At 41.7% G+C, this 27,488-nt stretch overlaps 1 protein-coding gene across 1 annotated transcript in view; it reads right to left on the bottom strand.

The window, feature by feature from the left end:
* The window catches only part of akt3a (v-akt murine thymoma viral oncogene homolog 3a), a 44,845-nt gene extending 18,768 nt beyond the window's left edge, over positions 1-26,077 (bottom strand). Inside the window, exons 1-2 of the mRNA XM_083922643.1 lie at positions 26,029-26,077; positions 2,628-2,753 (exon numbers count right to left, since the gene is read on the bottom strand). Coding sequence (XP_083778769.1) covers positions 2,628-2,753; positions 26,029-26,074 — 172 coding nt within the window. The 5' untranslated portion in view covers positions 26,075-26,077. The remainder of the gene's footprint in view (positions 1-2,627; positions 2,754-26,028) is intronic.
* Positions 26,078-27,488: the final 1,411 nt, after the last annotated feature.

The raw sequence follows: 27,488 nt of genomic DNA, 5'->3' as shown, positions 1-27,488 counted from the left end.
CATCATTCTCTTTTTTGTTTTCACCCTCATCTCGCACCCATTCTCCTGTACTCTGCTCTGCCTCTACTGTCGTCCCCTCATCACCAACCCGCACTGCACTGTTTCGCAGATATTTTCACATAGCACCAAAGACATTCAACTAAAATGCCGGACGCGGTTTAATTAACTAAACAAAATGTTTTTTTTACATTAAGTTGATGTGTGTAATTAACGATTGCTGGCATGTGCAAATCCTGTGCAGTATAACTATGGAAATACTTATGTGAGTAGATACAGTGGCATATGCATCAGAGCTTGTGCCAAGAGGTAAAACATTAGCACCTATCAGATTATGTTCATGTATATGTAGTAAACAGCTACACAACCTGCATTAATTTTATTATTGAGGGAAATATGCTGTATGATGATATACTGTAATTTAGAAAATCAAATAACAATATAATCCTGCATACTATTCCACATTTAAGCAAATCAAAAAAGTCCTCCATGCCTTTATCTCATTTCAACTTGATTATAATATTTCCTCTGGTATAACCCAAAAAAAGGCTCCTTCCTACAGCTTATTGCAGCCAATTTACAACTATACTACTAATTATTTATACCCAGTCTGTTATTGATAATAGAGACAGTCAAACTATCTACTATATGTTTTATTTTCTTACCTTGCCTTTGTCTTTTTTGGTCTTTTATCTGCTTAAATGTACTTTCTAACACTGTTAAAGAAAGTTATTTTCCGATAGCAATGTTTACCCAACACCAGAAAAGACACTTTTACTCTAAATGGTGTTCATCTAAGCTTGACTCAATCAATTTTTCTGTCATCTAGAACCACCATTATTGCGGAAATATCCAGTCTTAATCATTGCTGTGTAAAATTCTTGAGTGTAATAATCACCAATATGATAGCTACAGTACAACGGCAGAGTCTGGAGGGAATAAAAAACGTCACAATTCCTTAATCAACACAGGTTGATTAAGGAATTGGTTCTAAATAGCAAATAGTGAGCAGCAAGGCATGCTATGTTATTGACTGTAATGTCAGTAAAATGTTTTGTCTTTAGAAGTAAAAGTGAGCCTAAATATCAAAAATAAAAAAACATCTTGTAAATATTATAAGTTAGTAGAATGTCAGTTCTGTCTTCTGTCAGATGATGTGACAGTTTTTTGAGTGACTACCATTTTTATTCCAAAGCTGAACGTCTGGAATGCAGACACTAAGTTTTACTGCCAATCTGCATCCATTGTATGAACCAGGAGAGTTGATGGTGGTGGTAATGAGACTGAGAGATATTAAAATGAATCTTGTTAACTCATTAGCCCGTTAATTACACATGTCAAAGACACTGTGGAGCTTGTTAACCAGGTGTAGACAGATGATACGCTGATAAATGCTTAATTGGGGGCCCTCTGTAAATTGTGTAAAGCATACCGACGCTGTGAAGACTGATGAGTGGCAAGATGTTTTGTCACGCCATGAGTCGAACTGACGCAATAACTGTTGGGCCATTTCACTATGGCTCTGTGTGATGAAACCACAAGACCGTTTCAGCAACATCTCATGGCAATTTACATGACTGAGCGTCCTCGAGCAAGACACTAAATCCCTAACACCTTTAGAGGTTTTGCTCTAAACTGATGTTCCCCACGGGGGTTAATTTAAGCAGGTGTCGCAGTATAATCAGCAATGTTAATTATGAGCCTACGGAGAAGTATGCAGTCAAGCTCCAACTCTTTTCTCGAGGTCATTTTCCAGGACATTTTCGGTGTTGAGCTGGCTGGTATGACAGACATCGATCGCTCCATTTACTAATATGTTCCTCCACTTCTTTGGAAGTCTGGCTATGGCTATAGCTGATCTTTGAAATCCTATCTTATATGCTTAGAACTCTTGATAAAATGATCATAGAACAAACTAATGCAGCAGCAGTCAGTCAGCAGCGACAAATATTTTCTTTTAAAGGTTAACGTAACTACTAAAATGTAGTGGTACAATGTGACGTGACTTTCGGGTATGTTCATGGTGTTTCCACAACATAACGGCCTAATCGAAATACTCCCATACATAACGTTAATATTATCCTAACTCTTTCACCCTTTCAGATGGCTATATTATTCATTTTGGGGAGCTCTGATAGTGAGCTGGGTGATTCTTTCTCAATTTAAAGGAAAATATGAAATCATTTTCCAGGACATTTTACTTTATCTCTCATTTTCCTTGTTTTTTTTCATGACTGGAATACTGGTCAACTGTTTTCCAGGTGATCCAGGATGCGTGGGAACCCTGGCAGTGTACATGGATTTAGTACACATGGAAGATGCAGGTACTTGGACACATTGCTTCAAGTCTCTGCATCTCTGTTTACAGTTAGAAGCATTTTACTGTATTTTTACAGCAAAGGCAGCAAAATGTGAGTAGAGATAACCAAAAACAGAAAGATGCTCCAAATTAGTGCCTCAGGAATCTAAAAGATGCATCCTTCAGATGGGAATCTGTTAGTATGGGACGGGCGGACAGTGTTTTTGTTAGTGTTGCTGTTCTATGTATAAACAATGGAAAAATACAGGAACAATATAATTTAAATAACAGATATTAACCTATTTTGACATTTGTGTAGTAGGTGACATACTTGCTACAGAAAAGTTATTTAGGGGGTAGGGTAGGTCTGCGTCCTGAGGTTTCTCTTTGTAGCCGATGAAGGATCCGTCTGTCTTCAACAGAAAGTAACGCGGCCGCCAGTTCTTTATGTATTCACCTGAGGAAAGAGATTGATAAAAAGAGAAGAAGAAAAATGTAAGTCAAATATGTTCAACAAATGCCAACACATTCAGATCATATGGGCAACAGTGATGATGATGCTGAAGGCAACAGGGCACTCAGGGGTAATCATGATTACGACAAGCATGCAGATAAATGGAAAACATTAATAGCTATAATGATGATTTTAAATACAGATTTTATTCCCTTGACGGATAAGAGCCTGTCCGCTCAACCCTCATCTGTCCAAAGGATATCACACACATGTACACACACACACACAGACACAAACGGTATCTCTATGCCTCTCACAGTGCTTGCCAGATTCGGATAGGATTATCATGTAAAAAATGACAAAAACATGTTTACCAGCACAACAAGTAAACTATCCATGCCAGAAACATCATCTGGCTGATACATGGGCAGGTGTCGAGGTGATGACCCCTCTACCAAACAGACACACACTTATGCCCGGAAACACACACACACACACACACACACACACACACACACACACACACACACACACACACACACACACACACACACACACACACACACACACACACACACACACACACACACACACACACACACACACACACACACACACACACACACACACACACACACACACACACACACACACACACACACACACACACACACACACACACACACACACACACACAAATTGTGAAGAAAAGAAGAGAAAAGGGATGAGATAAGATGAGATGACACGACATGAGATAAGATTACATAGAGAATGACCCTTCTTAGACCGCAGCAACAAATAACAACATCTGTTAAGCAGCTGGTGGCAGTATTACCCAACTGGCTGGCACAAACTGGCCCTAAGGTGGCACCGCAGCTTTATCATATGACCCGCTGCAGGATTACATGAGTGTCAAACATTTCCACACCACAGAGTCGGATAACACTTACTGGAAACAGCATGATACACACATGGATAAAGTACACACATGTGCGGAGTCACACATAGTTGGACGAGTATGATGAGTACATATACAGGGATGAAACTGTGCACGCACATGCAGACTACGCGGCTGAGGAGACACACACCGTTCTGATAAAAAAAAAAACTGACAATCTCAACACTTTGCAAAGCCGGATGCTGTGTAAACATTTCATTTTCTCATTTCAAACAACAGCAATAAAAACCACAGAAGGACACAAATATTCCCTACCTCTCAACCCTTTTTAATTAGCCAGCCGTTCCTTGCACGCACACACATTTGCACAACTTGTGAAGACTAATACTAATAGACAAAGATGCACATGTGCTTGCATGCATACTCACACGCATAACACATACACACACACACACGCACACAACAGCTCTGATCACCTTTTTAGGCTAATTCGCTGCGAGAGAATAGTCAATGTGTGTATGTGTGTTCTGTTTGTGACATCCATTTAAAGCGGAAATGACAGCAGGCCGTGCTCGTTAACACATCGCAGAAAAACACCTGCTCCGTCAAAGGGACCATGCGACTGCGGGGCCTGTCGGTACCTCTGGGTGCTGCGAGTGGTGGAGGTGTGCGTGTGTGTGTGTGTGCATGGTGATTTAAACCACTACACAGGGACAGAAAGAGACACAGATAGACAGATAAGAAAATGCAGTTGGGTGCCAGTGCGTCATCAGGATTACCAATCACACCTCTCTCTCTCTCTCTCGCTCTTCTCTCTCAGTCTCTATTTTTCTCTTTTTCACAAATCCACCCACTCTCCCATTTCCTTCTCCTGTTTTTCCAGGAACAAAGCATCTTCTTTTGGATCACTTGCTACAGAGGTGGGAGGGGCTGAACGGGAGGAGGGATGGAGGGAGGCATAAGGAAAAATAATATAAGAAAGCAAAGCAAAGCAAAAAAAAAGGATGGAGAGGAAGCAGCTTAAAAAATATATATCTTACCAATTCTAACCAAACCAATACTGTATGAAGCGAAGGGTTGCATGTAATCTCTTCAGGATTTTGTTATGTGTTGAGAGAGAAAGAACGGATGCCTAATGAGCTTAAATTCTAGTAACATAAAAAAAGACTTTCATTCGTATTTTGAATGCAAATGAACTTCATGTATTTTGTGTTTAATGAAGAAGTGATGTTCTGCAAAGATATGCATTGTTTTACAAATCCAAACTACAAGGGATGCACAACAACAACAAAAACTATACAATATAATCCCAAGTCAATGAAACTGAGGATTACAATGTTAAAGTTTTGTAGAGAGTGTAAGAAAGGTCAGGGCGCAGTTGGTGGTGTTGGTGAACTGTTGTACAAGCGTTTCTGTTTTTGTGTTCATAGCAGATTAAACATACAACTGATGATGGAAAAAAAACTGATCACCTGGAGAAGAGAAACTCTGAATAACCTCAAGGTGGATAGGAGAAAGAGATGGCATGACATTGACTAACAAAATAGATGGGGATAAAGAGAAAGTTAAACTGATAAAACTATTATAAACTGGCAGTGATGACTGGCATGCTGGTCCAAGTCCAGTCATTTCTCTGAGTCAGTTTCCTGATGAAGTGTCCAACCAATGGAAGCCTGTGTCTGGCCACTTCATCGCTCAGCTGTCCAGTACGACTGAAAACATTTAAGCAATCCTTCTGGCCAGCGTGTATGTGTATGTGTGTGATTGAGTGTGTGTTTGTGTGAGTGTGTATACGTCAACTGGGGGGCGGGGGAGGGGGCAGCCAGGGGTGGCACAGACGGAGAGAGGAGATGGACAGTTGTCCACACATGCCGTTCCAAACAAACACAGGCACGCGCACGCACACACAAACTAACACAATTCTGTTTCTACCGTTCCAATCCTTCGAATGATCCAATGGTGTTCTGTCAAGCTATCCCGTCTTGGCCCTGCCTGTAATGAGTCCAGCGAGCTCTCCCACTCTGGACAGCTTGTCTGGGGAGCCACATGTCTCTAGTTTGGACTGCTGGAGAAAACAGAACAGCCGGTCTCCTTCCCACACCATCTCTCTCGGACTCCTCACTTCAGTTTCATTTAGTTCTCTGCACAACTTTACTTTTCCCTTAAGGCCAATTAGTAAATACTACACTATACAGTGCTTAAGACAACAGGACTCTCTTGTTACTTGTTAGAACGTCAGGATATCAGTAATACAGGACAACGTGGGTGATGTGTAGGATCTAGGAGTAGAGGATATTTAGGAGGATAAGATGAAACATTTTGGAGTGTACTCTCTTCCATCTAACTTGATGTCTTAATTCGATGTACTGTTTACTCATGCTTTTCTAAACTCCATCACCATCTTTTTTGTCTTGTATTGTGAGGAAAGTATTAATTAACAGTGAACGGTTCAAAAAGGTCAAATCAAATACTGAACGATTTAAAAAATAGGCTACAAACAATCACTGTACTTTGTTTCAGTCAAGAGTTTGAATAAAGAAGCAACAAAACAGTGATTGAGGGTGACAAACTTTTCAAAAGTTTCTAGCCCTCCAGACCTTGTGTTTTCCACTTTGTTGGTATGAGCCACAAACTAAGGATTCAAAACTAAACTAGGCTTTTTAAAAGTTATTTTGGAATTTCTAGGAGAAATAAATCTTGTTGGCACATCTTCCAGTTGCAGCTTGTGGATTTAGCAGTAAGAGGCAGAGATGAATCAGCTGTGACCGTGCCTGTTCCAAGCTTTCTGATTGGACAATTACAACAACGCACTGCCTAACTGTCACTCAATTAGCAGACTGATTAACTATTCATTTCGGGACAGAGGGGAAAGGGGAGAGAATGAGAGAGAGAAGTGCTGAGACGAAAAATAGGAGACAGGTACAAATGATAAGGCTGAACTTCAGCCAGCGAAACAGAAATGAGACACACAGACTTGCACAAACTTTAAAGTCTCTCTCCATCGCTCTGTCTCGCACTCGTTCCTTCCACACACCAGCACACCTCTGTTCTCCTGCTTTGCCGGATGCCACGCTTCGGCAGAGAACGAGAGACGAAAAGCAGGAAAAACCTTGATGACAATTAAATAAATAACTCCATAACTATGTGAGCTCACCAGCCATTTGTTAATCAACCCAAACAGGGATTTAATTTAATGCTTTGGCCGAGGCTGGAGCTGATATGCAGATGGCGCAGAGACGGGGCTGTGTGACTGGCGCTCTGGGAGCTGAAGGGGGTGGCGGGTGGTGGTGTATAGAGGTAGGGGGGAGGCGGATGAGGATAGGGTGGAGGGGAGGTTCTGCCACGTTCCAGCACATACACAGCAGCTCACCAGCAGGGAGAGGAATGTGTCGTCTGGCCACATAACAACACACACACACACTCACACACATTCAGTGTTCAGAGCAAAGAGTGTTTGGCTGTAGTGGAACTGAATAAATAACAAGTTTACTAACCGAGTGACTGAGGAGACGGCTGGTTGGTCGCCCGACTGATAAGCCGACTGACCAAAGGAAGAGATAACAGATTACTTAGCTGACATAGAGGTTGACTTTTTTCCATCTTGACAGGTTGTTTAGGTTTGTTTGACTGAAAAAAACTACATCATGTTTTAGTGCTGAAACAATTGGGTACTGGTTATTATTAATACATATTTATATGATACGGTATAATATGAATTGATGATTGATTGATTGATAGTTTTGATGATATATCAATTTCTCAGTAACTGAGAAGTGCCAAATATTTGCTGGTTGAAGATTCTAGATTTTTTTTGCTTTTCTCTTTTTTATATTTCCTTGTAAATTGTATATGTTTAATATCTTTTGGAGTTGGACTGTTGGACTGTCAGAAGAAAGCCAAATTAAGAGGTCACCTCGCGCCTCAAGAACTTGCAATAAAGCATTCTTCACTCTTCTCTGATATTTTACACACCAGCCTGTTGATACTGCTAATGAACAGCATTGAAGTACAAACAAAAAAGACAAAGTATCTCAACTTTGTCATATGTACTGTAGTAGTAATTAAGTAGGCTACAAGTACTGTATCAAAGATTAATGAAAAGCAAATCACTACTGCACAATGTTGCAGTATGGAGGTTTCACCATCGGACAACAGCAGCATGCAGTCAAACTGATGGCTGGTTCTGAGCTGAAATTATCATCTGCTTTAGCTGATCTCATTATAGACGAAGGTCAAAACACCTCCAGACACAACAGCGGGGGGAGGGGCTTCATGTGTGTGTGTATGTGAGCATTAGCGGCCGACACTTGAGTAAAAGCAGTAATATGCAAAGAGAAGGAGGAAGAGAGATTATCTAAACATCAGGTAAGTAAGTGACGTGTGAAGGAAGTGAGGGAGGTGAATGTGTGTGTGTGTGTGTGTGTGTGTGTGTGTGTGTGTGTGTGTGTGTGTGTGTGTGTGTGTGTGTGTGTGTGTGTGTGTGTGTGTGTGTGTGTGTGTGTGTGTGTGGAGCAGAGAGAGGACACTGGGGTTTATGAAAGAGAGAAACTGCTGTAAGACACTTTAAGAAGACATCTGTCCGAGGGACTGTCCATGAGCGCAAGAAGCAAACAAGAATGCATGTTGTTGAGCTGTACAAGACACCTGCAGTGACTCTTACTCCTAAAATGAATAAAGACTAAGAAAAAAGAGGTTTTACATAATCTGCACGCTCTCTTCATTGTCCATGTGGATGTTTACGAGGATATGGCTGTGTGCGTGACCCCAACCCCAGCAGTTCTAACTCCAGTCTGCTCAGACATCTTAAGGCGAATCCAGGCTCTTTAAAGCCAATCCACTTACAGTGCATTAGTCTCATTACCACATCGGGCTGGACTGGTGTTAGTGTGTGCGAGTGTGCATGAGTGCTTTAAATACAGCCACCGCCGTCACTGACGACAAAAAAGTGGTGCTATGTACTACCTGTTAAAGTTCAGCAGACTGTCTTGCCACTCTTGTGGGGGGCGGGGGGGGGGGGTTGGAAGAATCAAAGAAGTAAATTAAATTTGAAGCTGGGGCTGCAGCTAGGTTTAATGCTAGAGTGATTGTACAGGCCTGTGGCTCAGTCTGTGAAATATGACTACATTAAGGCTACAGCAGCCTAAAGGTGAAGAAGATGTTGTAGTGAAGGATGAGGGAGAAAAAGAAGGTTGAGCAAGAGACAGCAAGAGTCTGAAGGAGAAGACGGAGAGAGAGAGAGAGAGAGAGAGACAGAGACAGAGAGAGTGAGAGAGGAGGGCCTCAGTATGCGGTTAGAGCTATGATAGTGACAGAGAGTCGGGACAGGGCAGGGCAGCCACAGGGCGGCCAGATTGAGTGGAAACCCATGGGAGTGTGGCCATTCCTTGGGGAACACTAAGAGATTTCACACAGCCAGCTGCACACAGCCAGCGCCTCCTGGTAGGCTGTACTGGATGCACACACACGCAGTCTGCCCTGGTGCCCCTCTGCTCCCCCAGCTGGTACAGAAGGAGGCCCACGCACATACAGCACTCATACACACACTGACAGCATATTGCGGGTTCACAGTACTACAAATACTGAGTTAGGGCGCACTCACACTGTCCATCCGTACCGTGCCCAAGCACGTTTCAAGGCTAAAGTCTAGTTCGTTTGACCAGTATGAGTGCAACCGTACCGCGGCGGCCACGGCCCGTTTGGGAGGGGTGGGCTTTTGTAAAGCACGTTTGCACATGTACAAGCACGAGCGTGCGCACGTGTACGAGCACAAGGCCTACAGCGCTTCTGACGTAATTTTATATGCGCCTGTTTGGACATAGAAAAAAGAAGGAAGGACCATGCGCGGACATTTAAAACAATGGCGGCGAAAGGTTCACGTTGGTGTGATGCGAAGGTGGAGTGTTTACTGCAGATTTGGTCAATGAAAATATTCAAAAACAATTAGACAAGACGCACAAAACCACAAAGCCAAAAACTTTACCACGTTTTCTGCACTGCTTTCCATTATGTGGCCAAAAGACTGCGTGCTGTAAACACAGCGTCGCACAGCGATGACGTCAATCAATGCATGTGACCTGTTACAGCGTGATGACGTATAGGCAGGCAAGGGGCACAGGCCCGTTTGTACTCACACTACCTGGGCCTCGGCGTGAGAGGGAGGGGCGGACAAGTACCCTAAAGCACGGGGCATGATACGGATGGACAGTGTGAGTGCGCCCTTAGTAGCACAGAAACCCCTCTTTTTTAGAACTTCACCCCTTCCTCTTCCTTCCTTCTTATGGTCTTTTCCCCTCTGCTCCTCTCAACTCCTGCAGTACCATGACAGCCCAGTAGATGGTGGTGGCTCCCTGGAGCATGGTGGCCACCGCTGTGATGCTGACAGAGCTGGAGAGTGACTGACTGACACACCGCAGCCAAGACGCCTCACATCCTAATCCCCCTTACAGCACTGGTGGACAGCTGAGTGTATGCATTAGTGAATGTGTGTGTGTGTGTGTGTGTGTGTGTGTGTGTGTGTGTGTGTGTGTGTGTGTGTGTGTGTGTGTGTGTGTGTGTGTGTGTGTGTGTGTGTGTGTGTGTGTGTGTATTTCAGTCTTCTTAAATATATATGCGTGTGTTAAACACTGTTTACTTTGCTCATGTGTGTTGTTGGAGGGGGGAGCAGGGTCCGTTTCCTCCTAAAGCACCCTAGGATTAGCGCAGTGTTAGCATATTAGCATCTTAGCTGGAGGGTTGCTGCTCAACACCACCTGTGCCAGACAGGAGGCTGTGGCTTCACGCACGCACGCACGCACGCACGCACGCACGCACGCACGCACGCACACACACACACACACACACACACACACACACACACACACACACACACACACACACACACACACACACACACACACACACACACACACACACACACACACACACACACACACACACACACACACACACACACACACACACACACACACACACACACACACACACACACACACACACACACACACACACACACACACACACACACACACACACACACACACAGGGTGGGTGAAGGTCACTCCACACAGGGTGGGTGAAGGTCACTCCACACAGGGTGGGTGAAGGTCACTCCAAGCTTACTGTCTTAATTCATTACTGTTACTACTTCATCTGTCTCTTTAAATGCTGCATATACAACAAAGATGCATGTTTTTGTTTCCTGTCACATTAAAATATAATTAACTTATCCTTATTTTCAACATATTAAATTCCAAGATCCGCAAGTTTCCATGTTCTGTGACTTTACCAAGTCAAAGGAGAAATGACATGAAAATCACTTTTACGGCATAATATGTCATTACAATAATCTCTCACAAATGCTAGTGCAAAGCTATTTTCTGGGGAATAAAAACACATCAGGAAGTACTGAAGGTACTGTTACTCTCTGGAAAGGCAAGGCTCTACTAACTTTAAAACTACTTTGCAGAAATACAATTTTTATTGTTTTTTATACTGAAACATGTAATGTTCAAATTAGGAGTCATTTGGAACAAGGAAATGCCAGAACAAACTATCAAATCCATGCAGATTGAGGCCCTATTTCAACAAGAAACGTTTTTTTTCTATAAAAAAAAAAGACAGGTTAAACCAAAGAAAAGATAAAATGCACAGGGAGGCTGTTGAAATTGTGTGCAACATTAAAGTCAAGTTTTCCTCCTTAATGTTGTAATTCAAAGGATCTTGTGACAACCCCTCTGCCCTTCTTGCAGCTTTGCTGGTGTGCTCTTCTGTTTGCAGAGGCTGGACCTGTGAAGCAGGACCATTAGTGGCAGGAGACACACCTGGGCCCAGTAAGACCTTCTGTACAGTACATAAGGCCGGGTCAGCTTCTGGTCCAGTAAGAACTCTGACTTCTGTGCTTTGGTTTTGCCAAGCCCATTTCTAAATCATCCACCCACCACAATATTGATTCTACAGAGTTAACATATTAAATGATTTGTATAATTCATAGTTTTCTTGTCACAGTCACAGAGCAGGTCAGACAAACATGTAAGAAATGAAACATACAGTATGACACAGAAATGTAACAAAGGAAGTCAACTCCCTGTCCTTTATGCTAAAAAACTGAAAAAGGAACGGGATTGGCTACTGATTCAATCTTTTAAGCGTCGTATGCTACAGTTCAAGGGGTTAAGCACATACTGTAGCCAGGCATATAACGTGATTACTATTAACGAGACAGGGCAAACTCAGGTTTATGTTTATGTCATAGTAAACCTTATAAAGAATATTAAACACAGCTCAGTTAAATGGTCCATTTCCTCTACATCCACCCACGCACACACACACACACACACACACACACACACAACTACCAAAGCATAACATGCCATTGAAAACACAAAGACTGATCTGTTGGATGTGTTCTTGCATGTCAAGAGGGTACAAATACAATCAGAGCTAACCAGTATAAAAAGCCCTTGCATTCAACACATAACATTAGGAATGTCATGCTGCTTGTGTTCAGAATGCAGTGGATCCAATGTGATTAAGAAAGGCACACACAGTCAATGAGCAGGCTAATCAAATTGCACTGATTGCTGGTATATTGCCTCTCTCTGTTCTCTCCTTTGGACACCATTGTGTGTTGACATCATTGATTTAGTTGAATAGTTTACATCCTTGAGGTTTACATTAAATAGGTTTTTTTTTTGCCCAAAATGCTGAGTATAATTTTCTAAATATAACTTTTAGTTGACATAACATTAAAGTCTAAAACACATCAGTATGTTAAAGTGGCATCACTTTCAACTAGGGCCTGGCGATATGGCTAAAATATTCTATACCGTTTTAGGTAATTTCATATCAAGATAATGATAAATATATATATATATATATCACAATAGCAGGTTTTCTGGTAAATCAGTATATACATAGTATATGTGAAATAACCACCTAATTAAACAAACCTATTTTTGTATGCTCCAAAAGAAAAGTATATATTTTGAATATTTTCTCATTTATTTGACAACTTTATCAGAATGTAAAACGTTACGATGATTTTGCCATTACACAGTTCAGCTACTGTACTGACATTGCAATGGAAAGAAAACAAAAAAATATTTGATAGACATTGTTATATCATTTTGATGATATATATCGGCATGTCACTCAGCCCTTCTTTCAACTGAGGCATCTATTTCTTTTCTTTTAAGCAGAATAATTTGTGTAGTTTTGGTGGGAATGGTTCTGTTTACATACTGACATAACTATCATAATAAAGATGCTACAAATAACCAGTCATAAACCTCTTTTTTTTAAATTCAGTAATCCTTATATTAATATTGTGCATTCATGATTGCACAGAGACGTTCTTTGAGGCTCCCCACTTAAATCTGACATTCATATTTAAATTCTTATTCTGGTCCTTTGCCTCATTGGATGTGAAGCTATCCAATCAGAGGATTAGAGTAAGGCAGCTGGACCAATCAGTCAATGAGAATAGCTGCAGATCAGAACAAGAAGGGGAGGGTCAGGAGACAGACACAGCTGTCTAACTGTTGCCTTGAACAGACAGGCAACAAGGAGTGTGTGTGTGTGTGTGTGTGTGTGTGTGTGTGTGTGTGTGTGTGTGTGTGTGTGTGTGTGTGTGTGTGTGTGTGTGTGTGTGTGTGTGTGTGTGTGTGTGTGTGTGTGTGTGTGTGTGCGCGCATGGGGGACCTTAACCAGCCCAACCCTGACCAGTTGAGCAGTGGTGAACAGGTGCAAAGCTTTGTGCATGTATGTGTGTGTGTGTGTGTGTGTGTGTGTGTGTGTGTGTGTGTGTGTGTGTGTGTGTGTGTGTGTGTGTGTGTGTGTGCATCACACAATTATTCCAGAGTGGTTGGCTCTGTTATTATTAATTCAGAAATGCTGGGATGGGGCTGTAGGTGGCAGCTGGCGTTACGTGTGCGTGTGCGTGTGCGTGTGTGTGTGTGTGTGTGCATGTGTGTGTGTGGACAACATAAGACCCCTCTGGTCTTTTGTGAAGCACCCCCTCCTTTCCAAGAGCAGCAGAGAGGCATTGTGCTGTACATCTCCCTGTCTGCCTGTAAACTTATACACATGGACACACTCACCTAACACACACACAATGCTCTGTCAACACAAATACACACACGCACACAGGAGCACAATAGTTCAGCCCAGCAGGCAAGAGTAAACAATCGAGTCCCACACCCCCAACTACTGTCAAGTGCACCCCCATGCCCCAAATCTCACACTCACACACACACACACACACACACACACACACACACACACACACACACACACACACACACACACACACACACACACACACACACACACACACACACACACACACACACACACACACACACACACACACACACACACACACACACACACACACACACACACACACACACACACACACACACACACACACACACACCAGCCCAGTCGTGCCTCATTGTAAAGGTTTCATTCATCTGTTGCACTGAAGGGCCGACACTAAGTGCTCTCCACCTCACTAACTGCTGCTCTCTGCTCTCCCCTCTGTCCTGACTGGCTACCTGTCTGTCTGTCTGTCTGTCCACCTGCCCAAGTGTATGCCCATCTGTCCATCAGGACACACAGGGCAACTGTGAATAATTTACACTTTTGTTTGTGTGGACAGGTGAGAGCGATGCCAACAAGTAACCGCAGCGTGACACCAGACATCTATCTGTTCTTGATTTCAGGTGATTCAAAGCATAACGTTTGTTAGGGGAGGAAACAGAGGCACAAAACACAGTTATATCCAAATGAATCAGTTCATGAATATAACAAGATGTGATAGGCTGCAGTTAATCATGCTTGTAGAGCACAACATTACAAAATGAAGCAAGGGCAAAACACAGCCTCATCCGATTCCCTCACAATCAGTCACGCTCCATTGTGCGTAACTGAAAGTTACAGGGACCGGAATCATATTTGTTTTGGCTCATCTGCTAGTAAAAATCCCTGATGACGATCTCAAAGACAGTTTCACAAAACACTGTCCACTAAAAGAGCTACTTTTACGCCCACGTGACTTACAAGATGTTGTCTGCTTGTGATCGAGCAGTGCAACTTCATGAACTACTTTATAGAGTGTCAACTGACAAAATCACAGTGTGATTGCAATTAGTGACTGCTTGCCTGTCCGTCACACTCTGAGGTGACAGACATCTCCTTAAGTCAGGCCATCTCAGCCAGAAACTTCTCCTTCCTTGAGAGCTGGTGTTAGTCATGTTGTTACATCTGTTTTTGACAACGTGTCCACATCAGCTGGCCGGCATCAGGCACTTGAGGTGCCGTGAGACAATTCAAAAGACAATATACGTTTACTACGTTGTAAGACAAAAAATACACACTTCTATAAAAAAGATTCTATTTCTTTTCAAATTGATTTAGCATTATTATTATTCTTTAAATCTGCTTGTATTTTGTAGAAAAATAAGTCCTAATCAAAGCACATGACACATTTTGAAGCACTCATATTCTGAAAAAACTAAGGTCAGCTATACCGGATCCACTGGAACCATTATGTGCTTTAATCGAGGACACTTAGATGCTACTGTATGTCTGTATAGTGTCAACTTTGAACAGCCAGGGGAAAGATTTTCTGCTTTGAAAGATGGTAATAACAAATCTCTCTTAATAAAAGGTAAAAAAAATAAAAAGAGTATTTAATGGTTATTTTCTTGAGACTATTAACAAAGGATGTACTAAAAAACTATTTTGGCACCGCACCACACGCTTTTGACTTTCTTCATGATAAAAATTTATAGAGAACATGCTGACTTAAGGTCCTAAAAAAAAACTCTGCATTATTTTAAAATGAAGAATATATGTAAAACCACAAATAATATTCAATTCAATTCAATTCAATTCAATTCATATTTATTTATATTGCCAAATCATCACAAAAGTTATCTCAGGACACTTTACAGACAAGGTAAAGGCCACACTCTATGACTCATTTATGATTTACATAGACCCAACAATTCCCCCGTAGAGTACGGTGGCAACGAAAACCTTCCCTATAACAGACAATATCAGTTCTCTCTGAACCTGCCTGCCTAGCCCTGCAAGCTACTTAATGAGCAGGCAGTTTCCCAGGTCTATTCAAACTCAAGATATTGTGTAGAAACACTCAAACCACTGAGCAATATCTGAATATGGCAGATGTTCGTCCTCTTTTCTTCTCTGTTCTCCCTCTCCAACTCCTCTCATACAGCAGTCTGCCATTGAACCTCATGTTCCAGCCGCTATGCTGCGAGACATCTGCACCTCACTGACTGTTTCCTTTTTTCTTTTCCGTCTCATCTCTCCTCTGTATACACGCACACAAAGATAGAACTCTTTTCTCTTGATGACAGATGGCAAATCAACAATTGTACAGCATCAGTCTCTTAAAACTCAGACACACACACACACACACACACACCAAATGCACACACAAACAGAAATAAACAGCACCTCCTTGTCCTCCAGTCCCTTTGTGCCCAATCCCATGTCAGATGTCTTTATTTGTTTCTTACAGCTGAGTGTATGCATTAGAGTGTGTGTGTGCGTGTGCGTGTGTGCCTGTGTATGTGTGTGCGTGTGTGTGTGTGTGTGTCCCTCTTTACCTTGGTATATTAAGTACTAGTTTAATGAGAGCTTGGTGAGGTGTGGGGCCCAGCCAGTGGACCATATGGGAAGATTTAGCCCCCTCAGAACATTGAGCCAAGCCTTGCTGACATGATTACCACTGCCGTCCGCTGCTCTACACTAATGTCAGATTGGGAACTGGGAATTTTGTCATGGCAGTTAATTAATGACTGGAGATTGGCAACCAGACGGAGGAGGCTGAGGGAGGATGAAAAAATTCTGTCACTCTTCTTCCTCTTTGTTTTTAATCAGGCTAACTAACCGAGACTCTGTGAAAGACGCATGAAACACAAGAGCATGCAAGCACACAAGTACAGAAATACCGTGTAAAAAAACATATAACATCGTTAAATAGTGTCACATTTTGTGGTTGGTTAAAAAATAAATATATTTCACCTTCTTTTCATGGAATATCCTAATAATGATCATATTTTATACATCTGTGTTCCTTATATGTACTGTACATTTGTTGTGAATGCATGTATTTGTTCAGGGCTACCATTTTCAGTGTGTCTGTGGCAGAGCAGGCTGAAGTTAGTGGCTCAGTTAATCCTGTCAGAGACAGATTACAGGTGGGAAGATATAAATAGACTGACTGTCCCTTTGACCTGGCCATTGTGACATCAGCATGCAGCTCAACTATTAAGTCAGGTATAACGGGAGCAAACTAAAACCGAACCAACCAAAGGCGGCCCTACATATTTACCCATGTAAGCAAAATGACCAGATGTTTCAACAGCTTATCACAGCAAACAAGCTTTCACTGTATCTTTATGTCACATCTGGTTGCCAGAGTAGTGCCATCTGAAGGATACTCAAACAGAAATGAGTATACACCTAGTAGCTTTGCTGTTGTGGAAGGCATGCCATGGCTCCAATGCCACTATATGTTAGCCGACATATTAACCTGTTAGCTAACATTCATTCAACTGCACTCATCAACTCTGAAACTACTGCTTAAACATGTACGGCCCCAAGTGTTTTACTCGGGGCATGACATACTCCAACAATACTCAATTAAAATGTGCTTCTCACTGAAATTAGGAAAACCGCAGCTGTGTTGGTTTGTCCCAGACAAACAAGCAGACTAACAGTGCTGATGAATACTCAAATTCTCAGTTCATCTTTGCTCAACAGTTGCTGTAAACAAGGTGAGGACGACTGTAAACTAGGGTAAGTGGCTGTGTCTTATCTGACAACCATCAGAGTGGGTAATCAGTTCAGAACACAACATAAAATCACAAGTGCCTGAAGTTGCCTCCAACAGATGCTGCCTTCATGGTCTCCTCATAAGCTGTTACAGAAACAGAGGTTGCTCTCTGGAACGGATGATCTGTTTTACAAATAAAGCATCATTGAGCTTTGTGCTACAGCAGCAAAGTGAAGAGAACAAAATACATCAAGGATGAAACTGATTTATCCAGTGGCCCTTGCCAACCAGATGAAGACCACTGTCCACCACTATGGCTGGTGCTATGGACTGTGTGAAACCGCTTTCCTTTGCTAAAAACGAAGATAAACACAAAAAACACAACTTATTATTTCTGTACAATCATCTGCTCAGGTAAATGAAAGTTCAACAAGTTAAATTAAGTGTTTAATTTAAAATCATTTAATCAGCATCACAGCATAACCCACAGAGTAACAGCAGCACAGAATATATCTGTGCCAAACATTAGCAAATATTAGCAACTTGTTTTTTGCAAAATCACATTTCAGCACTGACATATATAGTAAAACTTATGTAGGATCATATCACTTCGATTTATAAACTATTACCTGAATGGCCATCATTCTGTCAACTTTGGAAAGCAAATAATGCCAAGTTGATAGAAACAAAACATACCATCAGACTGTGCTGTTTTATTATTTCATATGTAGCCAGAGGAGTGTATAATGTTACTAGAGAAGCCGCAGTTTGGAGCAGAGCTCTACGGATCCTAATGTTATGTAGCTTTTGAAAAAAGACAGTTTTAGTATTATAATAATAATAATAATAATAATAATAATAATAATAATAATAATAATATACGTTCTCTATAGGAAAAGTTATGGATCAATATTTGATAGACTAGGATGGCCAAATACAAATGTAAGTGGCCGTATGAGACCAAATGGTCACACTCAGGTCCTTCTCCTGCCAGCAAACACTTACACTAGCTGTTAGCCACTAGGCACTAATCTGTTGGTCTAATACAGCCAAACCCACCCCCACTCTAACCTGCCTCCTCTAATCAGCCCAAAGCCTACTCCAACCAGCCCACAATACCTCAAGTTGTTAGACTACACACTACCCCTTTGGTCTAATCTCTGTGCTAGTACACTTAAACGAAAAATCTGGTTTCAGTGGAACACAATAGAAAATACCTAATAGATGACCTGATGAATAGTGATGGATAGAAACCAGATGATGAGGAAATTGAGAAGATCAGGAAACCCATGATTTATACGGTAGAGGCGGATAGAGGCTCGGCTCTTAAACTACCTCCTTGTATCAACATTTCACGATGCTTTCTTATTAAGAAATGGAAATACCTTAAAATGCACAACACTATATGAGCAACAGGTGGGCTACACTGGGGAAAAATACATAATAAACCAATGTTATAGAAATCCCCAATAAATCATTTGTATGTTGTTGTGTTTAGGTAACAACAGTCAAAGTGTCTAATGAATGTTACAATTAATTATTACTAGCAGATGATATTCAATATATTTTGTCCGACCCTTGTGAATTCTGGATATTGACATTGCTTTATACAGTAAGGATAGCAATAATGATAATCTAGTAAAGTGTATATGTGTACATGCATGTGAATGTATACATCCACACTGTGATCAAATGTTTCAGGTCAGCACTTCAATGTTCCTGAGCTCCAAACTAATCCCATTACTCAACCTCTCCTCCCTTCACTCCTTCTCTCTTCCTCCATCCAAGTTTTCCCTCTGCAGTGATCAGCACTCCATTCATTGATCCATTCATTCATTTATCCAGGACTGCTTCACTCTACATTAGTTAATTCACTTACCTATCCATTAATCAATATCTCTGTTTGTATGGCCTTTACAGGGATGCTTCCTACTGTATCACTTACCACTGGTCTTATTGACTGACTGAGTTTGCAGAGTTATACAACTTATATGTACAACACTATTTTAGAGCCAGAGCTATATAACATTTGCCTGATATTGGCCTATTACATACATATAGGTATGGGCATATCTGTGGTAGGATATGCACTGATATGAAAATGTATTTTTACAGAACATATAATGCAGAAAACAATGCTTGATGTGATTTAGAAAAGGTTTCATTATGTAGTTTATACAGCAGAATGTGGTCAGCAATTGACTGATACTGAACATACAGTGCTGATCTCTATTTAGTTATCTTTTATTTTTGTACTTTATTTTCTCCATGCTAATTTATAAAACCTGTTGACAATGTATTACACTGTATGTGTAGTAATTATAATAGTATACAGTGTATAATAATGGTAAATATTATTTTATAAAGTTATTTGTTTAGGAGAGCAGCCTCCTGAGTACCTTTGCAGAGACATATTTGCACAAGGTCTATTTTCATTCCAGTTCAAAAATTCACTATATCAGCTACTATATGGGTAATCTGTGAAGTTTTCCCTCTAAAAATCGGTAAGGGACTCAAATTTAAATTGGTCTGACCCTACACTATTTAGTTCATGAGGTTTTTTCCCTTAATTTATCTGTAAGTTTAAGGAAAGTTACAAAACTACAACATTGAAAACAGCATGCAGCTGTATAATTGGACACATGCAAGGTAATGTGGAGTCAAAGTTATGCCATCTCAAACTGGTTGTCAAAAGTAACTAAGAAACAGGAAGCAATAAAGAAGTTATTCTTTAGACTAGACTTCTTTAATTGAGAGGCTGCTCGTTGCTGTTAAGGTTTGTACTGTTTTCATTAGTTTTTATACACAACATCTTCCAGTGCATGGGCCAGATATGCTGCCAGTAACCATACAGAACACCAGAAGAGGAAATTCTTCCATGTTTCAACTTAAACATGTGATTGCATCAGTTGTATCTCTATGTAGCATTCTTGCCTGGTACATGGTAATTTCAAGATTTATTATCTAAATGTTTCACTCAAAAACTTTAACATAATTTTCCGATTTCATTCAAAAGTGACACAATCTCTGCTGCCTGTCTGTGTATGTTACCCATCTGTCTTTCATTTGGTGTCTGCACCTGCAAGTTGCAAGTCTCTTCTGTAAAGTCGTCTGCCTTTGTGTTGGCTGTATCTGTCACAAACTATCTGTCTCTCTGCATGTCTTTCCTTTGCGGGTTGTCTGTAGGCTCTGCGGACTAGTCTGTCTGTTTGCGCTGTGCTGTCTGTCCGTCTGACTGTCTGGCTGACTGCCATTCTCTGCAGTGTAGAATGAGTCATTCTTAGGACAATGGAGACAGTTTGTAAAGCCACACTGGAGCGTACACTTCCTCCGGATATGCAAGAGGATGCCATTCATAACAAAGCCTGTACTGTCTGCCTGTCCACTATTGCCCTGTATATACACATGAGTTTAAGAAACAGAGGGCATGGAAGGAGGAGTACAGGGAGGTGAAAGGAGATACATGGATAGAATGAGGGAAAGAGTGAGAATTCCAATAAAATGGGTGAGTTGTGTTGACAAGCTCTACAGCAGAGGTAGGACAGAGGAGGAGGAAGAAGGGGAAGAGGAGGAGGAGGAGGAGGAGGAGGAGGAGGAGGAGGAGGAGAGGAGAGTAGAAGGGCGACACAGCAGACAGTGGCGGTAGCAGCAGCAGCGGCAGCGGCGGCTGGTGATTGATATCAGGGATCTGGCACTGCCACCTGATCCAGCCAGCCAGCCAGCCAGCCTCCAGCAAAATTGAACTCACTGAACTCACTGAGCCAAGATGGCTGCCTCACTGCACTGCACCCAATAAACCCTAGAGCAGTCTAACGTATACAGTATAGCCCATACAGTTCCTATGGATAGAGAGTACAGAGAAAAGAGTGTAAAAAGAGTCAGTGTGTTGTGTGTGTTGCTTTGCATTTCAGCTTCTCAGGTCTATCATACAATCATGCCATGATGCATTAAGTGAAACAAATGGACTTTTATAATGAGACACTGAATATCTAATGGAGCTACCTGACTGTCTCCATAGTGAGCCCACATTTCAGTCAATAGGTGGGATGTAGCAATGTAACTGAATACTGCATTATGTCCAATACAAAATCATGTGGGTATTAATGTGACCACAGCCACTGCGAGCCACCTGAATTTTTACCCATAACAGAAATCAAGAATAGTAATTTACATGTCAGCCTCCTGACAGAAGAAGAAAAAAAGAGAAGCTCTCCTAGTTACTGAGATTATTATTTTAACAACATTAGATAACTGTGTTTGACGAAATATGGCAGGTTTTTTGTATGTTACAGAGTTTAGGCATGGCAGATTCACATTTGATTATAATCCTGTGCGAAGAGTGCTTTAGAACTCAAAACATATTTTAAAAACTTTAGTATCTATAAAGGGCCAAACAGTTAATACAAAACTGAGTCTCTCAATACTCTTAAATCAATGCATCATGTAAGACTTGGTAATTTCCCTGCAGAATTACTTGCACTTACTAACTCAATAAAATCAACTGAAGAATATAACATCAATCTGTTATCAACACTTTGTGACCACACAAAGTCTTGGCTGTAATTTTAAACATTTAAAATTGTGAAAGGAAGAGTATGTGCAACACTCTTTACTTGACTTCATCTTATATGAGATTGCTTGAGCCCTCCTGTGAGACAGAAAAATTGATCTTAGATTATATCAAAACCCAGTCAGAAACAAGACTCGCTCCACTTTGACATAGCTGCATCTCTCCTCCTCTCCCGGCCATCTGTTGTGCTGACTGCTGTGTGGGCTGATGATGGTGGAGGTAACAGTATCCTCGACTACACTGGCTGACTGTGACCTCTGTGGCCCCACATGGGCCAACAGAAGGTAAACTCCTCGCTTCGGCGGAAATGAAGTGGAGCTCACTTCAGATTTTTTTTTGTGTGCAATAAAACAGCCTTGTAACTCCTGAGAGCAACATCTAATTTACACTCCCAAATACAACATTTAACACAAGACCATGTTTGTCCAAATCTAAGCCTGTACCTTACTTCAATCCATCAGATTTGTTATAGCATCTGCCATTCAAAGTATCTTTTGAAATCATTCAGTCTTTATCATTTAGAAGAGAACATCATGCTTCCAAACATTGGAGATGAACTTATAAGTCTGTTTCCTTTATACTATATTCTATGACAGATTCTGGTACATTTATCTTTCTACCCATTGTTCATTATTTCCAAAGATTAAAAAACAAAATGATGCAGCCGAATGCATTCCCAACTCTGATCTAATGAAAGGAGGAAGGAAATCATCGCCATGGTTATGGTTGTAAGCGAGTACTGAAAGGCTTGGTCATTTGAGGACATACTGTACTGTGCTAGAACAGATATTCCTTGAGTTTCTCTCTGTGTTTGCTTCTAGTGATGAACAAACTTTGAATTCATGTTTTCCTGATTTATTTTATAACCCCCTTATGCATATGTATCATCTGTGATGGTTTTGTGTTCTATCTCTATGTGAAACACTTTGTGTGTTAGTTGACCAGGGAGTCCACAGTGTGTTACATTGTGCTGCACACGTCTGTCATGTTTGACCAATTATTCTAATGGTTAGTGGCTTGTCGAACAGAAGCCTCACACTCAAAGATGCACACAGTCCCTTCATAAAACATGCAAAGAGGCAAGCATCCCCATGAGGGTGCATGAGCAACAGATCATCACCAATACGTTGTGCAAGGAATGGGAAAACACTTTCTTTTTTTCAATCAATCATTTTACTTTATGACCAAATACCTATAAGTCAGACCACTAAAGTTAGAGTCAAAAAAGTTAAACAACGTCAAAACAGACATTTACAAACATTCAACAACACCTATCAATTACCCAGTCTGGTCAAATAATGGTAAAATGAACTCTCACTCTGATTTGGCACAACTGGGCAGCCTTTGGTAGGATTTTCCATTTCATTCATCAGATCTAGACCTACATTTACACACAGTATTTCTTATCACTTCCTGACATGTGGGTACATCTCTGCTGAAGAACAATCACTTGTAAAACCTCTTTAATAACAATAGTATGATTAAAGCATCATGATGTGCACATTTAAGTCTCTGCTTACACCCAAACCTTGCCTGAGCTGTATCTTATACAGGGGCAAAGCGCAAGTCCTCAACAGCCAGACCATCACATCACTAGAGCATGTGTGAAAATGATGTATGTGTGTGTTGCCTGAGAATAAAATTTACGACAATGTCGATATAAATCTCTGCGTGCGTAAAGTTGCCTGTAAAATGATAAAACCAAGATATATGACCTGACATTAAAGAAAAACCTCTGTGGAAGTAGAACTGGAAACATACAATCATCTACAACTAATTATCATTAAATAATTTTTCACAAAATTGCACCATATTGGAAGCAATTCCTTAACAGCTGTTGTAGACCAAAATTGCATTTGGAAAATACCACTTAATCTAACATAAAATGATTAATTATGAGATTACCAGAAACACAACCTATTTTAACCAGCATTTACCTGCACACACAGACAAGAATTGAGATTATATAGTACCCTGACTTATCCCATTAAGAGCATGAAAAGTGTCAGATATATCACTACTCATCTAATCTGCAATGTTTAATAGGCAACCCAGAACTCAGCAGGTATTTAGGTACTCTTCTGACACTCGTTTCATGAAATAAAACATTTTCATGATTGATTTAAAATCCTAAGAGGCACGAAGCACATGAACATCTTTCTTTCTTACAGAGTTCTGTTACACTATTGTTTCTGTTCTCTTCGATCTTTTTCATCCATCTTTTTTTCTGTGCTTCCACTCATTAAGTCTTTCAGTGTCACCATCATCATTTCACTAAAGTCAAAACAAAACAACGTGCATTATGTGGCAGCAGAGTTAGTAAGGACAGTCATCTTAATACTAGAACAAAAGGTTGCGTGTGTCTGGGTGTAGATGTTTCACTACCTTTCAGTGTCTCTCTGGCTGTTTCATTTCCGTAAAGAGCTGTCTAATGACTAAGACTGCAGTCTTTGCTGTATCACGACCTGGACAGTGAGTCAGCACTGACTCTGCTCCTCTCCACAAACACAAATACAGACAAAGATTTAGCATACGATGCAGACAAACATTCATATTCCTGACACAAACACCCCCTTCCCTACAACCCTCTCTCTACCTCTCTCACACGCTGGTAGCTCTGCGTCGTGACTGGGGGCGATGTGTTCCTCTTAATATGCACAGACGACTGGATCACACTGACATGCTGGCACACAGAAAAAGATCCTCCCCTCTACTTCAGTAATACAGAGTGTGTGCTGTATTTGTAGACGTGTGTGAGACACAATGAGAGAGAGCATACACTCCATGTAGTAAGGAGCACTCCGTTGTCCAACATGTTCTCCTGCTAAGTGTTAGCCTACATTACCCAGAAGCCTGCTGTCTGTTATGTTTCCATGTCACTTCCTGTTCAACAGTTTGTGTTACACATTCCTAGACACCATCACAAAGTCAGGGGATTGATGCTCATTGGCCTAAAAGTCTGGAAATCCCCTTGTTCTATCCGAGAGGCTGTCTCACTAAAACACACATACACATTCACATACATTTGAGCCTGGAGGAATCAGCACCAGTAGACACACGACCCCATGAAATTGTGGTTTTTGGGGCAATGTACTGTTTCAGACAGAAAGTTCTACAGTGTCTTACAGTCATCACAGAGCAGAGTTTCTACTTCAGTTTGACCCTGACACATATGACTTTTCACCTGTTGCAGCAATTACTCACTCAACATAAACTGTGAGTGTGTGAGAACAGGGAAGTACTATCTTAACATGCTCTTCAGCTATTACAATGTCTTTTTTAACCATTTCCTATTCATTTGGTTGTAAACAGGATGTGTCATCAGTGCCCCCCCGACCCCCCCCCACCACCACCATACTCCACCCCAACTAAACTCCTCGACCCCATGTCATATGATTATCAGTGACACCATTCAGAACTTAAAACACTACTGTGTTTAATAATAGGTCAGAGAGACTGAACTAACTTGATTTCACAGATTAGCAGACACGCTGGCCTGGTAGAACACTATGCATCAGCTGTGTAACTATGGGCCTGGTAGATGTTATTAACTGCACACTCAACACCACACACACACACACACACACACACACTCACTCACTCACTCACTCACTCACTCTCACACACACACACACACACACACACACAAACACACACACTTGTGCATACAAATACATGCACATACCCATGCACACACTCTTTCAGACACAACCTGACTGAAGCACATAGAGGCTTAGCAAACAGCCAGCCAAGCTTATAATAAAGAGACACATCCCTGTGGGGGAAAACGCACACGTATACTTGTACACTAGATAATCAGACATCCATGTAATCACACACACACACGCGCACTCAATCGCACACACTCACATCCTCCAACCGGCACATGTGGACAGGCATGGCCAGGCCCTCAGTCTAGACAAGAGGCAGAGAAAAAGAGGAGAGAAAACTGAGGTAGAGAGGAGGGGAGTAGAAGAAGAGAGGTACTGGATGTACTTACCCCGTTTTTGGAGCCATCCCTCTCTAACGATGGTGACATCGCTCATGGTTCCTTCACGCCGAGTCTGATGCCGCTACACGCCTGCTCCACAGAGAGAGAGAGGGAGGAGGGGAGAAGAGGAGGAGAGGAGAGAAAGAGAGGGAGAGGAGGAGAGGAGGAGGAGGAGGGGGGGGCGGCTCTCCCAGCCTCCGCGTCACTCTCCCTCCCTTCCTTTCCTGTTCACCCTCTCGTTCGCGCAGTCTCCCTCTCAGACGCACACACACAAACACACAGTGTGTGTGTACACGTGTGTGTCGCTTTGCTTCCTGTTGTGGCTTATCTCCCCGCCGCCCTCCCTTCTTCTTCTTCTTCTCCCCCTCCTCCTCCACCTCCTCCTCCTCCTCTTGCGTTCCCTCTCCAGACCTTCCTCCTCAACAGCAGTGACTCAGCCTGGAAGGAAGTGAAAGGAGAAAAAAAAAAAATCAGGAAAAAAAAGACATGGATTTATATTTCTCCTTCTTCCACTGCTCCCTCTCTGCCCTATTCTCCTCCAAAGCCCTTTCATACAATCTGACAAGACAAACAACTAGTTATTGTGAGGACAAATGCTCTCTCCACCCCCCCATCCAATCACACACCGAGTTCCTCTTTCTACCGGTAACACTTTCTCTCATAAACAGGATGAATTATTGCAGAGCTCTTGATGAAGCAATGACTGACCTTGATTGCCAAACAAATGCCACATTCTCATTCATTCACAGGGCTTTTTGTAAGCAGGGTGTGCTGTGTGCAAAAGCCAGTCTACCTTTGTGTGCTCGCTGTGGTTCTGCATGTCAAATTATTTTGTGTGAGTGTGTAGGCTGGTTTGTCTATATGTGGGAGGTGGGAGAGCATCTCAGGACTGTGGAGTAGGGCTTGGCTATAAATAGCAACAACGGCAGTTAGGGATGCTCTCACACGCTCTTTCTCTCTGCCCAAATCTCTGCACCTCTCTGTCGTCTCACTCCGGCTCTCCCTCCCCTCTCTCTGCAACGCTGCCGCGCTCACCTCAAATGCACCCTACTACACTGTATTACACAACGCGCAAAAACACTACGATGCTCAGCTTGAATGAAGATCAGCACTACGATGGCTAAGCTAGCGGTCGTAGCCATCTAGCTGGAAATCAGTATTCATATCATCTAGTGTCTGCACTGCTGCCGACACTTGGAGGGACTGCAGCGTCATAAGGAAAGCTGGAAGAGACGCACACTCACACACCCTAGTAGGTGACACAGAGCTTTTATGTCGAGGCAGCAGTATAGTGACCAATTCTGAAACCAGATGAACAAATGCAGACAAGCACAACACATTGTGGTCACAAGGGCTGATAGACTGCTTTCACCTAGTGTAACCTTTTACAGTATGGTATCAAATTCCATCAAATTTCTTTTTCCCCCTTTCATATGCTTATGCCTCCATAATCCCCCTGCCATTGGATG

The sequence above is a fragment of the Echiichthys vipera genome (genome assembly GCF_963691815.1).
Source record: "Echiichthys vipera genome assembly, chromosome: 11".
NCBI classification, from domain to species: Eukaryota; Metazoa; Chordata; class Actinopteri; order Perciformes; family Trachinidae; genus Echiichthys; species Echiichthys vipera.
Note: the sequence above shows the minus strand (reverse complement) of the source record. Positions and strands in the feature narration are given on the sequence as shown.